At 42.8% G+C, this 17,931-nt stretch overlaps 1 protein-coding gene across 14 annotated transcripts in view; it reads left to right on the top strand.

Annotated features, from left to right (window-relative positions):
- Nucleotides 1-17,931, top strand: part of UNC13B (unc-13 homolog B) — a 215,155-nt gene that overhangs the window by 168,371 nt on the left and 28,853 nt on the right. For 7 of the 14 annotated variants that reach the window (XM_037373658.1, XM_037373661.1, XM_037373659.1 and 4 more), the window contains 5 exons: nucleotides 4,842-4,968; nucleotides 10,421-10,517; nucleotides 11,324-11,467; nucleotides 11,607-11,684; nucleotides 12,710-12,787. In XM_037373658.1, coding sequence (XP_037229555.1) covers nucleotides 4,842-4,968; nucleotides 10,421-10,517; nucleotides 11,324-11,467; nucleotides 11,607-11,684; nucleotides 12,710-12,787 — 524 coding nt within the window. Of the gene's footprint in view, nucleotides 1-503; nucleotides 540-2,185; nucleotides 2,228-4,841; nucleotides 4,969-10,420; nucleotides 10,518-11,323; nucleotides 11,468-11,606; nucleotides 11,685-12,709; nucleotides 12,788-13,378; nucleotides 13,415-17,931 lie in introns of all 14 variants that reach the window. The other 7 variants (XM_037373647.1, XM_037373652.1, XM_037373651.1 and 4 more) reach the window with 3 other exon arrangements.

Genomic DNA, 17,931 nt, shown 5'->3' with positions numbered 1-17,931 from the left:
GGGGGCAGAATTCTATTTGAGGCAAGTGTGATTCCTCACTGCTTTGCTCTCCAGAAACTTCTGAAGATAACCTTTAGAACAAGCTCTACAATAATTTAATTACAGGCCTTACTACTTGTATTTTAAATATGTAAGATTGGATTAACTTGCTGCATTATTTTCTTTAAAATGAGGGAGAAAGGAAGGATAAAAGAAACAGATTAAGTGATGTGAAGGATGATGATTAGATTTGAGGTCCTCAGCTCTTGGCTCTGGCATTTTTCAGCTTGAGTTGCTAATTTCTCTGCCAGTTTAACTACACCAGGCATTTTGTATTCCTGACTTTGCCAGTTTGTGGAGTAACCCCTGGGTACATTTCTTGTGTGCTCCAAGATCTGTATGCATCAGGAGCTCTCTGTAGCAAAAGCTGATCTGTTTTGTGGAGATACGTGCACGTGAACCCAGAGTATAACACTTGCTTCTAATTTTCTTTATGGTGTTTTCCTTTATGTTCTCTTCCTAAGTTCTAGATAACATGAGCTCATTCACCTCACCAAGTGGTAAGTCGATGCGTCTTGGTGGAGTTTATAGTTGTGAGTAGATGAAGACTTTCTTCTGTTACCCATAGTTTTAGCACTTTGGATGTAGTTGCTAATACTAGCTTTAGTGTCCTGTAGATTTATGCCAGTGATGAGCAGATCTGCAAAGACGACTTGGAAGACTATGCTGCTGCTGTAGAAATGGAGGATATGTGCTGTAAGGAGACTCCTGTTCTGACTAGTCACTCCACTTGTTTTTTTGATGGTCCCTGATATGCTGAGCAGTTCTGGGCGATAGCCCCTTTGCTGGGTCCCAGGCATTAAGGTATAGATAAAGTCTGATAAGGAATAACTGCTGAGGTTGGAGCTCCAGTTCATGTGTGACTCTATTCCTTCCCTCCTGGCTGGGGTGACGCTTGAGGATCTCCGGCAGTGGCAGTACATTTTTTTGTAGCCTAAAGGCCATGCAGTGACTTCGGTGTAGAGAGTGTGGGCCTGGTTGTGTGAAACTGGCCCCTCCTGGCTTCCAGCCTGATGCTCCTACATTGCTCTCCAGTATGCAGTGTTGAAGACGGTTGGGAGGCTCAGGCTTCTCTGAGCTGGAGAGCAGTGCCTGGCTGTGTGAGTTGTTTTCCTTTTTCCCGGTGGGTAGAAGCTAGCCAGGCCTCTCCCAGCTGGAGCTCACCCCCATGTGAACCATGCAGCCTGTGCAGGGCAATGTATAAATCCTAATTTACACCCGGAACACAGTGGTTAGGGGCTTCAGAACCAGCAGTCTTGCTAGCCTGCGGATGCTTCAGCATGTGTCTTTTGGGCACTTTCTGAAGAGTTAGCTTGCTAAAGTGTAAAATGTTCAAGTCATAAAAGTGAAACACCTATTTTCTATTTAAAATGTGTTCAGCAACTGGTAGCAATAGCCACAGCAGCAGTGTGTTTGACTGCTGGAAGGCAAGTGCACTGCAGACCTGTCTTATGCCTTTGTCTCCCCTAAGGAGACACAGCTGCCAGGACAGAAAATTCAGCATTACTTGCCAGAAATTAATCTATAGAAGGCAGGCTGATAATCAAGAGGAAAATCCACAAATTAAGGATGTGATGTAAGTTGTGGTCTCTGCCTGAAAAACAGAACTGGACATGGCACTAGAAAGTGTGCTGCTAGGAAGCAGTTCCCTATTAATGCCTTAATAATATGGCCTTGGTGACCCTAAAAGCTCTTCTCTGGAGGAGACTGCAGATGAAAACTGCTGAGGAAATGTGAGAGACCTACAGAAGTCTGTGGTCTTTTCAGGATAAAACTCAGCAGTTGCTGCGAAATATCTGTGCACTCTTCCACTCTTGTTGCTGCTAAGCTCTTAAAAGCCAGCAAGTTATAAAGCAGAACAAAAACATGATATGACTGATGGCTCCTGTTCACTTTACTTTTTCTAAAATGGGTTTTCAAAGTATACCTCTGGCTGATGTGTTTCCATGCCACCTTAAAGTGCTCTTAAACATTTCCATTTAGAAAGAAAGCAGCTGATCCAAACTGTGCGGGGTCCATTGAAGGTGGGGAAGGCAGGTGGGCTGCTGGAGATGAGGGGGTTTTGGGGCTTTGTTGGCTTTTTTTTGTCCTCCAGCATGTTTGAGCTGTTATAGTTCACTTTTCTCTGTCTTTTCTCTGTCACAAGCCCCACCTTTCTTTCGCATACGTAAAGTTCTCTTTTATGGTGGTAAGACCTCTCTTCCTCTTTTTTACTTTCCTGTAGTTTTATCCCCTTGGTGTCCAGCTTCTTTACTGCTTAGATGGCTAGGTAGTCCTAGTAGCAGTCCCTGGGCTTATGCTTCTGTGGCTGCTGTGCATCTTCCTCTTCTGCAACTTAGTAGTGTTTCAAATGCCCTAAAAAACAGGAAAAGGCTTGAATTACTTGCTTTTAGTGCACTACTTAATTTTGAGGATATAAATCTGATTTGAGTCCTTTCTACCTCCGAGTCAAACCTTCCCTCTGCAGGAACAGCACTTTCCCCATGCAGGAACAGCACCTGGGTGACAGTGCGTGTCAGAGTTAATGAAGTTATAATTGTCCATTGATTTCCTCACTCTCACAGGGAGCTAAGCAGGCGCCACTATTACTGTGTTTGTTTCCCATTTTAGATCTGCAGAGAGAGCTTTGCACTTTCTTCTGCAGTTGTTCTCAAGGGAGGTCAGCAGTTCAGACACTGACTATACTTGTACTTCCTTAGTGCTCAAGAAAGGTACTAGATTTATTGGTCTGCAAACAGGAATGAACTTTGCTTGGCTTCAGTACAAGCAAATTCAGTGTGGAGAGTAATGGATCATAGTACATGTGAAGTAGCATATGTAGAGTAATTTGTCCATTGAACCATCACCCCTGAGTACTATGCCTCTCAGATACTGGGCATTCTAATTTCTTTGAAACAAAGGTTGGGTTTCTTTAATTTTTTTTCTTTAGAGATTGTACCTCTGTTGACCTGCTACACGTGAATTAGAAGGAAATCTGTATTACATCCTTACAGAGGTCTGCAAATAAGTCACTGTTCCACTGCTTGGGAGTTGACAAGGCTTATGGAATAATTATGCATGAAAAGTTCCTTGGTTTTTGTGTTTTCAGTGGGATAATTCATAACTTACCTGGCCTTTCTTCTTTTGCATCAAGCTTCGAGAGAGATGTGGAAATATCTTAATGTTTTGGAATAGTTGCAAGAATTCACATTTACATGAAAATAGGTTGTGATATTGTAAGATAAGCTTGTCTATCAGGTAACTGATTAGAAAGCTGGGGCCTTTTTACATCATTAACACCTATCTTCTGATGATTAATACCTGTAGCAGTTATTGCTTGTGTACGCATATTTCTACCCAGCTACTGGATACCTGTACTGAAATCCTAGACTAAAACCATTCAGAGTTAAGAGAAATACTTCCACTTTCCAACATAGTTGGATCCTGTCTACATGTTAGCAGTGATGCCTTTGGAAAGTTACATCAGTAATGAGATAACCACACAAAAGGTAGGAAGGCGAGTCTGAAGTCACATTTTGGGGAAAAAAAAAGCCCTGAGTCTTAAGTTAAAATAATGTATGTTTTAGACATTGTAGTCATGGACTAGCAGCTTGCTATGGTGCTTGAATGCACAAGGAAGCCTGGCACAAAGGGTATTCATGCTGTTGAGGCTTGGCAGAAGAAAGAGATGGGTGTGTACGGGCAACACTAGGGAACAGTGGTGCAGAATTAGTCACCTGATAATTCAGGATCGCAGTGGAAGCTAAAGCCAGCTGCTTAGTCAGCATCATGAAAAAGGAATTTTATTCTTTTCAAGGAGGATTTTGAAGAAAAGCAGTGCAGCAGAAAGAGCTGCCTGTGTAAGCACAAGGTGTGGCTTGGAAGAAAGTGTTGAGATGGTTTTGGGAGAACTTAAGTAGGTTAAAAGCAGGAGTTGTGGGCGACCCAGAGGTGGGAGTCAACTGATGAAAGACAGTAGTGTGGACTTAGGCTGTGAAGGGCCTTGAAAGCAAAGACAATGGAGCATACGTTTCTTGTGCGAGAGAAAGGGGAGCAGTGGTGTAGGGAGATGATCTTTGCAGGAACGTAGGTATGAGTATGCATAACTTTGGCAGCATAGGTGTGTGGGAAGGGTTGTGTTGTGGGGGTATGTGTGTTATACAGGGAGTAACTGCATTGTCCTGACATAGCCTGGGAACAAAAACATAACAAAACCTGGCAGGAGTAAGAGGCTCAGCAGCAGGTAGAGATATCCATGGGTTGCTTCAGTGAACTGTGCTCAGGAAGGCAATACAAATAACACAGTTCTGGAAGAGAAGTGTAATAAATTGCTTCTGTATAGCTCATTTGAACTTGCTTGTGACTCACACTGTCAAACTCTAAAGAACTTGATGCTTTCTACTCTTGTCTCTTAGGGGATGTAGCCTAACATGTTGGTATTGCCTTTGTTTACACCAGAGAATGAACAGATTCACTCTCCTTGATAATTTATTTCCCCCTGCAAAGATCAGATCTGGACTGTCATGTATTAAATGGAAAGGCCATAAGAGATTGCTCTATTTTTAGTGCTTTGACAACAGAAAGTCTTTAACAAATGGAAGTATTAATTGAAGCTACAGAAATAAATTCCATAGCTCCAATAATAACCACCAAGAACCCCTGCCTGCTGCCAAAATCCTGTGTTGTGAAGATTTTGTGGCTTTATAGGTGCTTCATCCTCAAAACAATTACATACTATGGACATGCTTTGTAAGACTCACCTGTTCCTGATGTAGTGATAGTGGTAAATTCAGACCTAACTGCTTTTTTTTCCTTCTTTACAGAGCATGAGAAACACAGACTGTGTAAAAGTGCAGACTATATGAATTTACACTTCAAAGTGAAGTGGCTGTACAATGAATATGTTCACGATCTGCCTGCCTTCAAGGGAAAAGTGCCTGAATATCCAGCGTGAGTGTGCTGCGTTTCCTGTAGTAAATCCCCACTATCTGTCTCCTTGTGTTACCTTGAGAGTAGTCATTTGGTTCTCCTGTGACTGCCTTCATGATACACCATTTCTTCACCCCTGATTTTCTGTGTTTACATGCATGTTTGACCCCTCTGGTCTTCTGTGACGCTGTCCCTGACACAATTCAATCCCTTATTGTACAGTATCTCCTAGGATCTCAAAACCCTTTAGCAATGGCATGGACAGTCTTTAAGCCATTTTGTGCCTGCAGTGGGGGCTTTGGTCGGTTCTTGAACAACAGACTTCTGGATGTATGTTTACAGTCTTGTGTTAATAGATACAGCTTTATCTGTATATACTGTATGTATGTCTATATGTGTGTGTATGAATGTCATATGTATACACACAATAGGATTTTTAAGTAAAGATAATGTTTTTTAGTAAGTCTAGGTGGTTTAATTGAAAACATTAGATAAGCTGTCGCTCCTAAAAGCTAAGCAATTGTTCACAACTTCTGTTCAACCTTTTTAAAAGAGTAGCAGTAGATTTCAGACCTGAAGAAGGTTTGTGAGCCCAAAAAGTTGTCTGAGCAACCTGGAGAGAACAGTTAACTGGAGTCCCATGCCTGGCCTAAGGCAAAAGTACGCGTGTTATTTCTGAGCAGTGTATAACTGGTTTTCAGAGCTTTCAGTGAAGATGATTGCTGTACATCTCCTTCAAGCAGCTTTTTTACCTGTGCTCCACTGCTACCTCTCCATTCAGTTTTGGGGGTTTAACACACTCCCCTTTTTCCCCCTCCAAATCTTTCTAACTTTGGTTTGGCCTTGTTATATCCTGTCCTAGCAGCCTGAGCATGGAGAACAAGTAGTTCCTATTTTACAGGAGTAAAATGCTTTTCTCATGTCACTTCCCAGCCTTGTGCTGGCTCCTGTTTGTTCCCAGCTTTCCCTGTAAGTGAAGTTTACTCACCTCGCTCCAGCTGGACTATGTTTGTACATGCAATGCCCAGACTTAAATAGTTATGTTTCATATAGACCTTGTGTTGCATTGCCTTGCAGGCAGTGCTGCTGCTTTCACATGCTGGGCTGATAGCAGCTTTTGTGTTTTGGTGGGTTTTTTTGGTTGGTCTTTTTTTTTGTTTGTTTGTTTGGTTGGTTGGTTTTTTTGCTCTTCTTCAGTGGTGTTGTTGACTAGTGATGCTTCCAGTGGCCCCAGGCCAGCCCCCAGGCATCCTCAACAGAGCGTCTTAAGAGCCTTACCTAGCTGTTCATGTATATACTGTTCACTGCTGTCCAAATGCAGCAGTGTGCATAGCCCCTCTTGAAAATAACATCTTGCTTGGACTGTTTCCAGTTCGGCATTCCGAATTCTTTTCCCACCCTGTGGTGCACACAGTCCCTCAGGCCTGGTGCTAGCTGCATGTTAATAAGACTTGAGGCAGCTGATGCAATTGTTCCGCTTGGGCTATGGGCCTTGCTTAACAAGTCAGGTCGGTGAGAGGCATTAACTCATTGGACAGGGTGCTGGAGTGACAGTCTCAGAAGCCCCGTTCTCTTTGCTGTGCCTCTGAGTCAGTGCAGTCTCAGGCAAGCCATCAGATACTCTTAATCTCTCTTTTTCTCCCGTGTAATCAGGATAATGATGCACAGTTTAATTCTGCTGTCCTTTGCAGACTGTTCTGCTCTGCTGGCCTTTGCGGTAGAGCTTCAGTGCTCCTGTACATTTGCAGCCACTGGCTTTGTTACTTCACTCTTGTACTTTAATACAATAACCACACTGTCAGACACAGGTGATGTTTATTTCAACCACAACCTTCACCTGTCACAAAATATCCCCTTGTTATCAATTAGAGCAATGTGCTCTTGTCCTTTGATTTGCTTCACCACAAGTATTTTTAGTCTTGAAGCTTCGAGTCCATGTGTCAGGTTTGCGTATCAGTAAATCAGATGTAATGAAATTGCTGCTGTCCAGAGAACAGCTGAGTTGTCCGTATACCCAACAGACAAGGCTATCCATAAACTCACTTTTCATGTTGAAACTGTAAGAAACCATGTTTCTGATAGCCTTGGGATATGATTGGATAAAGTGAAGGCTCCAAAGTATTGAAACTGAAGTTTTTATACTCCCCTTGTTTTCTGAAAGTCAGCAGCAGTTCTGAAGCTGAAGTAGCAGTCTAGCTGGGAGTGGATCTTCAAACCTTCCTCTCTTCACTTCTAGCTGCCAGCTAAAAGCTGCAAAGTGTCAGTTTCCACAGAACGGTAGCTTTTAAGATGTGTAAATAAGTGTTCTATGTTTTATTTTAATATTGACATTAGAATGCAGCTAGTATTGTAACTGTACTAGAGACTACCTCCTCTCTGGTGGGGGAAGGCATTTCTGCCTTTGAAATCCTGTCTTATTCTTCTCGCTCACTTCATCGAACACAGTACTTGCTCTTTTACTCTTTGAAACCCTGCCTGTCTTAATGCCTCTGTGCTTGCCAAGGCCCACAGGATGGTCACTGGGTATCCACATGCATCAACACAGCAAATGAACAAGGTTAATTCACCTGTAAAGTTGTGAGACCGCAGGAGCCAGGATCATGGCCAAGCTGAAATTGCAGCCTTTTGTGTTACATTACCGTTGTGCAACCAACAGAGGTAAACGCTAAACCTCCATTTAGGCACAAAGCACAGCGGTTTCCCAGCAGGCAGGACTGAGGCGTATTCTGTGCAAACCTTGTTTGGAGAGGTTGGCTGTGCCATCTCGAGTCAGGCTGTGCTGACCCCTGCAAGCACAGAGTATCTCTGAAGCAGCACTGTAAGCTTCTGCCTTGTGTGCTGGTGCATGAGTCATCGTGATGTTTCCTTCTAGATCAATAACTGAAGCAGGCAAGGAAGAAGGTATTTGCCATATATTAACATTTTGAAGCTATTTCTGCATGAAATCAGATTATTTTTATTAGCTTCTATGCTAAATAGTTTTGAATATTGTTTTAGATATATTGCCTTTGTAGTCCTCAGAGTCCCCCCTCACTTGCTCAGCAGTGCAAGACCTGATAGTCAAAGGGGTATTTGGCCTAAGATAACTGCAGGTTTGTGTTACAGCTAAAAGTGCATTTTGGTCCTGAATGTGCCTAGGGACTGGCAGTGTTTTATAGATGATTTATGTCTGTTGTGTTTTCCTGGCAGCCAATAAAAGACAGCGTTGAGGCTGTCTTTGCAAATGTAGTCACAGAATTTCCTGACCTGACCTAAGTGATTAACTTTGCATGTAAACAGTCATATTAAACCTCTTTCTGGAGATAATGCTTTGTTTAATAGGAGTGGGAGCAAACACACCACCAGCAGCCATACAGCAGTACCTTTCTCCTTACCACCTTTGATTAGACAATTTGGTAAGACAGTAAAAAATACCTATACACTTCATTTTGTATGTCAACATATGGTAGCTATAAAAATGGGCAATGACTGTTCTCAACAGTTAATGGCCTTTTCTTATCTGTGTGATGCAGTAAGTAAGGATGAGTGATAATCAAGAAGTTGCTCTACTTCTCCTAGTGAAAATTATGGCTTCTGGCACAAACAAGTAGTCCTCCCTGTACACGGACGTATGACATGTGAAGCAGTCAGCACCTTGCAGCCTAGGAACTGTGAAACAGGTGGAAGATGTGTAGTTGCTTCCTTGTAAACTGCCTGAGTTCTGTTCTAAGGATTGAGGTCTTGTGTTAAAATACGCTGTTGTAGTTTAAAACAAAATGAACCTTGCAGCAGACCCCAAAATATGCTGGCTTTTAGGAGCCTAAAGTGCCATTCAGAAGGATTTTTTCCAGAATACAGGAAGTCCATATGCCTGTGACAATGTTCCGCTGTTACTGTCTATATTAAATAGGGCTGCACAGACAGGTTTCTGTTGGCATTTAACACTGTGTCAGTTACAATTTCCAATATTAGCATTGATGCACTTTATATTTCAAAGTGTAGAGAGTATTTAAGGCTATCTAGTATGCTGTCTGTGAATTTGCTCTTGATCTCCCTCTCTTGTCTGGCACATGCTTTCATGTTCTTTGCAAACTCAGCCCATAATTAGCACAATCTCTATGAACACAGCTGCCTGTTCAGAGGAGGCTGTACTCTGTGAAGCTCATACAATAATCTTTTGTATGGACTGAAATCACACATGGGCACTTCTTTCCCCTAATTTTTGAATACTGTTCAGTAATATTTGAAATTAAGATTTGCTTCAGCTGCTGTATGTTGGCACTTCCACAAATTCTAGACAGACATTTAAAATAAAACTGTAACCACTATGCTGTTGCTTAAACACAGACATAGCCCCCCCCCCCCTCTTTTGTACTGTGTTATTGTGTCCCACAGAGCAGCAAACAGAGGGATGACCAGCTGTGAGGTCCCATCACTGAAATTGCTTCTCACCTTGCCTGTTTGGCCAAGGTGGGGTTGTGTAGAAGCCTTTTGTTCAGTGCAGGAGGGAGCTCCAGACACCATCTCATATAAGACCGTGCCAAGTACAGCAGTGGCTCTTCCAGCATCTTCTTGGATTCTTCTCTACTATTTAGCTTATCCTTCTAAGTGGGGAGAAGGAACAGAGACAAACTTTCCTATCCTGCTTCTAAGACCTGCCTGTTTTGGGGACTTGACTATGCTCCAAGGCTGTTGGTCCACCACTTAACATGAACTAAGTTTGTACTTCTTTAAAAGAAAACAATGAGGAGCTGCTTACGGGGCTGGCCAGCTTCCTGCAAGCCCAAGCAGATATGCTGTGCTATCACCAGAAGTTAATCTTACTCAGTCATCTTCACAGTGAAATCAGCCCTTAGAAACAGGAGGGTTTTCTAGAGAAGGCTTGGGGAAAGGGAGAGTAGGATTGAAGTGGAGAAAACTTGTAGCCTTGATTCTCCCTCCTGGCCCTCCAGAAGTATGTCTGTATCTGCAGATAAAGTGGCTGAAGGGCCCTGGAGAACAGGTGCTTCTTTTCCTCCCTTCATACTCATTTGCACCTCTGATGTGAAAGATGGTGCACCCAAATGGGCAGCAGGATAGTGTGCTGTCTCTCTGGATGTGCAGAGATTGTGGGTTTGGTGGTCTCCCTTGTGCTATCTGACACATGGGCGAATGGGGAAGGTGGTACTTAAAGGGGGGGAAAAGGGGAAAGTGCCAGGGAAGAGGAAAGGCAGGGGAGAAGGACAAAACCAGCTCAGGACAAATGGTCTGCAGAGGATGGGCTAGTCTGTGTTCTGCTGGTCCAGCCCAAGTAACGATACCGACCCTGCTCACTGGTAGCTTGTGTACAGGTAGGAGTATTTTGGGGAAGTTTGGCTGCACACACAGGTAACAATTCAGACATCTAACGGTGGCAAGCCTTCACAAGGCCTGCCGAAACAGCAGCACTATCTGAGTCTGGTTGGGGTGCTCTGTTTCTTGCTGTAACTTGCTGTCTTTCCTGCCCCTCCTGCAGGTGGTTTGAGCAGTTTGTGATGCAGTGGCTGGATGAAAATGAAGATGTTTCCTTAGAATTCCTGCACGGTGCTCTGGAGAGAGATAAGAAAGATGGGGTATGTAGGTCACTCTGAGTGGAAGATGTGGTGCCACATCCTTCACTGCCCAGAACCAAACAACACTGTAAATTCTGCTGCTATATAAATGAAGGATGAAGCCCATTTTGCTTGAAAAACTACTGGGAAACTCATTTATTTTAGGACTTTTCTCTACAGGTCACAGAGAGCTGTTTAATAGCAAGGTGCATATCATTCATTTATGTCTGTCCTGTTCTGCTGCTGTTAATCTGTCAGCCAGTGGCTTGGTGCTGTCTCATCTCTCTCTGGGAGGGGTAATTGAAATATAAGGCACTCTGCATGTACTTATCGTGCAGTGACAATGTGACCTTAATCCACTGACAGAGTCATCTTACTCTTAATTTGCTGGGTATTCCCAATGGAGAGCAAGAGCCTTCTCATTTGCTCAGTAACTGTTGACGCTGTAGTCTGTAATGCTAATGTAAGTGTTCTCTTTACTATCTGAATTTTAAGAAAATCTAAAAAAAGCTTTTCATTCTCTCCTTCTTTCCGCAATAACTGACAGGCAAGCTGTGTATTCCATTAAGGGTCTCAGCATTATGCTACGTTTTCTTGATACTTGTCATGTCATATTTCGTGAAAGACGGTAAATTTATAACCCAAAAGAATTGGCTGTTTAGCTCTTCTGGGCCTTTTGGAGAGTTTTTGGCTAATTCTAAGGAAAGTGCAGGTTTTTTTGGTGAAGTTATCCTGTCCCCAGTACAGCAGATGATGGAGACAGTCCATCAGATGGTTGTGTTTCAGATCTTTCCATTCGACAATGGCTTTTTGTACTTCTGTTTTAGTTCCAGCAAACATCCGAGCATGCCCTGTTCTCTTGCTCAGTGGTGGATGTCTTCACCCAGCTCAATCAGAGCTTTGAGATCATTAAGAAGCTGGAGTGCCCAGACCCTGTTATTGTTGCTCATTATAACAGGAGGTTTGCTAAGGTAATACTCTCCCTCAACATCAAGTTGTTTATCTTCCCTTAGTGGGACACAAAATATTATCATATTTTTTCATTTTATTTCCTGGACTTTTCTGCAGTGATAGAGGGCAAGTAACAGTGCTCACAACTTGTCTTTGCAGACTATTGGGAAAGTACTGATGCAGTATGCTGACATCCTTTCCAACAGTTTCCAGTCCTACTGTTCCAAGGAGAAATTGGTGAGTTGTGCTGAACTTCTCCACTGCCCTGAGGAATAGCATAATTGTCCTGATGAAACCAGCTTTCTTGCATTGCACCTGACTGTGTTGATGACGTAAATGTTTTCAGTGTTTTCACATCACCATTCATATGCCTTTGCAGGTTGAATTGTGGCTTGGACATGAAATAAAACTAAGTCCTGGAGATGATCTGCAGGGCTTGGAGGCTGTCAGGTCCCCTGGAAGTTAACTTCCACTCTGCCTGTCTGGCTGGTGGTTTAGAGGTGCTTAGAGAAAAAAAAAAAAAAACAAACACAAAAAAAACAAACCAAAAAATGGGCACAGATTGCTCTGTAGGTCTGGTACTTCACAACACTCTCGGTTTACTGTTGTCTCCATCTGATTATTTTGCTGTTTAATCCTGAATTCAGTAAAATTCTGTGTATTAAATAAAGCAAGACCTTACATTTTTGAACCCTGGTTCTGTTCCATGCTGGTTTTGCTGTCTCCCACAGCAGTACTGGAGATGTAACTGCAGAGGGAAGAATCTGTTGCTCAGGCTGCCCTTGACTGTTGCTCTCAGCCTTGGCCTGGCAGGACCCAGGTGCATCTCTGAATGCAGCTCTGGCTAGCAGTTCCCCTTCTGATCTGGGACGTACACCATTCACGATAGTACATTACGGCGAGACTGAATGTGACGCACCATGGATTCTTGCAGGACATGGCAGGAGCTGCAGAGAGTTGGACCTTGTCCTTACACCAATTCCTTTTCAGCTTGTTCTCTGTTTGTGATAAAACCAAGGAGGAACATATACAACAGCAGAGGTCTCCTGATATGGGCTTTCTGGAACTGGTCATCCCAGTTCATGCTGGAGAAAAAAATGACTTTCTTACATTTGGGTACTGAAATGTATGCATGCCATACCTCCAACTTGACTTTTAGTTGTGTTGTTACTTGGGGAGGGGTATTGAGGCACAGATTGTACCACTGACGAAAATGTATTGGCATCCTGAGCGGTGACAGGCACCTGCTTTTGTCCCTTCAGCCCTGCATCCTGATGAATAACATCCAACAACTGAGAGTGCAGCTAGAGAAGATGTTTGAAGCCATGGGTGGTAAAGAGGTAAGAGCACTAAGAGACTGAGTTTATTACTCACTCCTACTGCACTGTTACTAGGTTATTTGCATCATACTGATTCTGGAAGACTGCAGTCATAAGGAGAGCCCTGTGACACCTGGGACTATAATAACTGTGAAGGGATAGCCATGCCTGAAGACTTTTCAGCTAAATTTGTCATAAGATGCAGGAGTGAATGTTTTAAAGCACAGAGCAGCATGGAGAAGGAAAGGAAAGGTTACATACTGTGCTCATGTGGGCTAGATGTGGGCATGGCTGGTGGTTTCACAAGTCTGAAGACAGACAGATAGTTCTGAGAACTGTTGACATCCAATCATTTTACATGACATATAAATGTGAGACAGTACCTTTGGCACTAAATGTCCAATGTCTAATATATTGCAAACATGCAAATAAGAGTTCTGTGCTCATGCATTGTTGGATACTCAGAAGTGTCCATTTGTTCTGAGATGACCATTTTTATACAAATAAGGTTTTCCTCCCCCAGATTGCTGTTTCTGTTCTCATATAATCTGTATATCCTTTTTTTTTTTTTTCTCTCTCTCTCTGTCTCTTTTTTCCCCATTGCTTTTCAAGATTCAGGAAGATGAAGAAAAGGCTGCTGATGCTGATGTTAGGAAAAAAATATTTTCAAAACCTAAGTGCATTTTCTGTGGTTGTGTTGTGGTAGAGCCTGTGCTATGACCTGTACGCTAAGAGGAAAGTCAGCTTTGCTGATGGGCAGCTCACTTCTTGCCTGCATTGCTGTTTCAGATATTTCTTGTGCTTAGTGGCAGAATTCTATGAAGTGGCAAAAATCTCAACAAGCAGATTCACCCCATGAGGCAAGGAAAAATACTGTCATTCTTTTCCATGTGATCTCAACAATCCTAATTTCTGAGCCTTACATCAAGAACTAGCATTGTATGCCCTCAGCTGTAATAGCAGTGGTAGCTATATGCTCATTATTCAAGAATAAATAAACTTGCAATGAAATGTTTGTGAAGTGGTTTAAAAGGTTTTAATCTATGTGTACTTCCCTTAAGGAGTAAATTTGCTACTATGTTATATAATGGTGGCCATTGATTAGAGTTTCCCTATATTTCAAATTGAAAATATCACCTGATAATGTGTTAAACAGTGGCAGAAATAATTTATTAAGACTGTTGGGTGCTTGTCCTAGTCTAGATCTTTTTCTCTGCATTCTGCCCTTCAAAACCTTTCTCAGGAGGTTTAGGTAAGGTAGAACAGAAGTAGTGAATCCACTATTTCTCCTTTACTGTGGAATCAAAAGGAAAAACGGGGAGAGGAACCCAGACAGGAAGAAATGTGGCAAATGTGCTAGAAAGATGGGGTTTGGAACTGATTTTTTTTTTTTTTCTTTCGAATGTGCTTTGTCCACTTCATTAGGCTGCCACTGATCACCAGAAATAAATCATGTTGTGTTAGGTGCCTGCATTATTGCTACCCACAGGATTTCCCCCTGGGTGACTGTGTAGTACTTTGCTTCTTGACTTGAAACATGCTAGATCGTCTGTATTGCTAGAGTAAACGAGGGCTTGTCCTAGTTTGAGTAGTCCTTTTTGTGATGCAGACTGAACCTGACTAGTGACTAACAACTGGTGAGACAACAGCTTTAAATATAGAACATGTAGACAGACATGCTGCTGGAAATGCATCTATGGGTTTTATCCTCTCCTTCAGGAAGGGCAGTTCTTACTTTCTGTGGCAGGTTTGATTTACATTCATCTATACATCACACAGTAGCTCACACAAAGCATTGTCCTGACTGCTCTACCCAAAAAGGAACTTCTTACTTCCTTGGGGGAGTGAGAAAGGAGCATAGTGGTATGTCTTGGTTGTCTTGAACTGTTCACCTTTTTTGTGTTCTCAGAGGTGTAGAGAACTAGGTACCAAATATTCCGTTGTTGCTGTGGCAGGTATATTAGGTGTACCACGTGTGAAGCCAGACCTTGGGGACTGGTTTAAGTTAACATGTGTTTGTGGCTTCAGCTGCTTCTCATTCGCAGAACCATCTCTACCTACAGCTGTAGCTGGGGCACTGCACAACTCTGAAAAGCTTTGAAATACTGCTGCTACTTAGTGCTCTATGTGAATGGGTCCAAAACACACTGCTACAGAAATCCGTATCACTTACTGCCTTTTGCAGCAAGGGAGATCAAGGGACAGGGCTTACCCATAGTCACCGTGAGGTTTAATGGCATAGCGTGGGACAGAAGTGCTTGCTCAGTACTATTTCTTGAGATTGGGCTCCTTGATAAAGCGCCTTCCTTTACTTTCCTCTCCCTGCCCCCCCCAAATGAGGAATTGTACCTTTGCCCAAGTTCTCTTACTCCAGCTGTAGTATTCAGAAGGCACAAAGCAGGTCAAAAATTGCCCAGCATCTCTGGGTTTAATGTGTTGGCATCATGTGGTCTGTGAACATTACTAGTCAGAAACAATGAGAGCAGCAGAGCTTTAGAGAGTTCTGTGTGGAGGGATTCTCTTGGGTCTGTGCTTGAGATCTCAAGGCCTATATATTTATACAGACACATACATAAATACGCACAGAAAGAAGTATCTTAAATGATTTTTAGGATTTATAATTAATACTTCTACTTCCCTTCTGAACTGTGTTGATCTCTTGGGATCAAAACAGCTTCACGGTGGCTCAGTAGCATTCTCAGATGTTCCTGAAGCATGTTTTGGAAAGGCAGCATTTATGGAGTAGCAGGTAGCATTAAAAGCTTAATGAACAGTGGAGTCAGGGGGTGAGTCCTGGACGGAAATTGAGTACACTAATACCTTTTGAAACCTTTGATTCCTCTGAATCATCTCCAATACACCCACAGAATGAAGATTTTATTTAGCTTTCTGCTAAAGTGGGTTGTATAGAATCATTGCTAGTGTTTGGCTGAACTTGGCCCCATTTATTTAATTATTCATACATTATCTAATAAAGTCTAATGTGACCTGCAGTTTCTAACCCACTTCTGCCATTTTCCTGCGGACTTCAGCCTGCTCTGTGTGTTGTCCCTGACACCAGAATAAGCATTTCTCATTTCACTTGAGAGAGATCACTTTCTGCAGTCTGTTATTTTGCTTTTCATGAGTTAGGAACTCATGGCACTGAAGTCAAAAGGTCCTGTACTGCATTGCCCACTGCTGGAGCCTGGATTTGCTGCAGAAGCCTAGTTTAAAACATTTCTGCACCTTCTTTTTTCCTCAAAGTCACGCATGTGAGGTATCAGAGACAAGCACTGCCTAGAGAACCCAAAAAATTAGCTGCTGAGTAGCAGCAGATTGTCATCATACAATTTTCATGCCTTTGGTTTCAAGCTAATCCATACAACTAATGCTTCAGGAAACTCTCCTCTTAATGCTTAGCCAGTGTTAGCCCGCATTTTAAATCCTAAGTTAGCCACCTGAATAATAAATTGCAGGACAGCTTAGAAACAGCAAGACTTGATAGGAATGTTCTCAAAGGATTTGTGCTATCTGCTGATTGTTCCTCTTTAGCATCCCGCATGGCCATAGTTAAGGCCACCCTGGTATTTGAGAAGCTGGCAGCTGTTGTTTGGATTCAGTGCTCCAGGTTCCTTCTCTTGAATCCTATAGCAAAGTGGGGAGATGCATGAAAATTCAGTGCAAGTGAGTCCCTAAAGGGAGGTTGGGTCTGCTGAGCTCCCTGCCTCACAGTCACCTCTGCAGAAGGGAGCTGCCAGGGCTAGTGGAGGGAGCCAGAATAAAAATCAGCAGCTTCAGGCTAGAGCCAGATGAACTTTGTAACTTTCCTGAAGCTAAAATAGGATAGCAGAGCAAAATTTTCTAGCTTCTGCTATGTCAGATCAGACCTGATGATTTCACAGGTTCTCTGGCTTTAAGATGTAAGTTGTTTAACATTTTCAGCCTTCTGGAAGGCAAGAGCTGTGTTTCTTCAGCTGCAGAGGAGCCTCCCAATTCTGGTCACTTGTGCTTCACCAGTGTTTGTAGAAACCAAAGAAGAACTAATGACATCTCTTGGAAAATGTGGAAGCCTATCACAGTAAATTCTTAGACTCATATGGGTTCTGTTATCAACCTAAACTGAAGTTCATAGCACTGGGCTGTAAATGCTGCCATTCAGATTAGCAGAGAACTTGAGGTTCCAGCTCTGAATGTGCCTGGATGAGACTTCAAGTCCTGCATTCCCTGAAGTGCCAAGTCCCAAATCTTTGCAGGAAATTAACAGGTCCCTGCTTTGTTCCTTGAAATGTAAATATACAGGGTTCCCTCTTCCCTCTTTGCATGCACTTCAGTTTTCTGTACTGCATATTTAATCTCAACCACAGAGCTATGCCTGTGCCAGCCATTATTTCCACTGGAATCGGAGCACTTTCTCAAAGATCAGAAGCCACCTTGCTGTGGGTATGGGCCCATGTTTTGCACAGAGAACTTTTCATTAGCTTTCTTCCTCTGAATCATCTCCGATACACCCACAGAATGGAGATCATAAGCCTGCATATGGCAGTGACCCAACTGCCTGACACTGCTTTCTTCTTTACTCTTAACAGCCAGATTTATCATGCAGTCCAAGAAGCATTTCCTGCTATTAACGGTAGCTGATACGCTTAGAATTCATTAGCTGAGCAGCAACAGCAAAATGTATGCTATTTCATTTGAGCACTGTTACCAGTATATGGGCAAAGAATAGTTTGCTGTTATACTACATGCTACAGGGACTCTGTAACTGACATGTAATTCATATACGTAAACAGTGGTACACACCTACCAGCACCTTCCTAGTGGACTTAAATCACACTCAGGTTATTCCGCAAAATTTGCTTTCAAGCCAAAGCATGCCAATGCCTAAGCATTAATGGTCAGTAATGTACTATGTGGAATCCTTGTTCAATAGTAGCGGTTGCTCAGAAGACAACAGCCTTTCTAGGGTGATAGAGGTCTTGGTGGATACTGAATCAGAATGCTTACCACCAGGGTTTGGCATTCTGAGGGTGAGGCTGGGCACCTCAAAGTTAACTCTGGGCGGTGGTCTTGCCAGTTGCACCCAGAGAGCTGTGAGTTGATGTTTTGGAGGAGAGAGAGTTCCTCGCCACAGATACTAGAGCTCATACCCCTGGCAAAGCATTGTTCTAGCCCTCTCTTCCTGC

The sequence above is a fragment of the Falco rusticolus genome, chromosome Z (genome assembly GCF_015220075.1).
Source record: "Falco rusticolus isolate bFalRus1 chromosome Z, bFalRus1.pri, whole genome shotgun sequence".
In the NCBI taxonomy this organism is placed as follows: Eukaryota; Metazoa; Chordata; class Aves; order Falconiformes; family Falconidae; genus Falco; species Falco rusticolus.
This window is presented reverse-complemented; position numbering and strand designations above follow the sequence as displayed.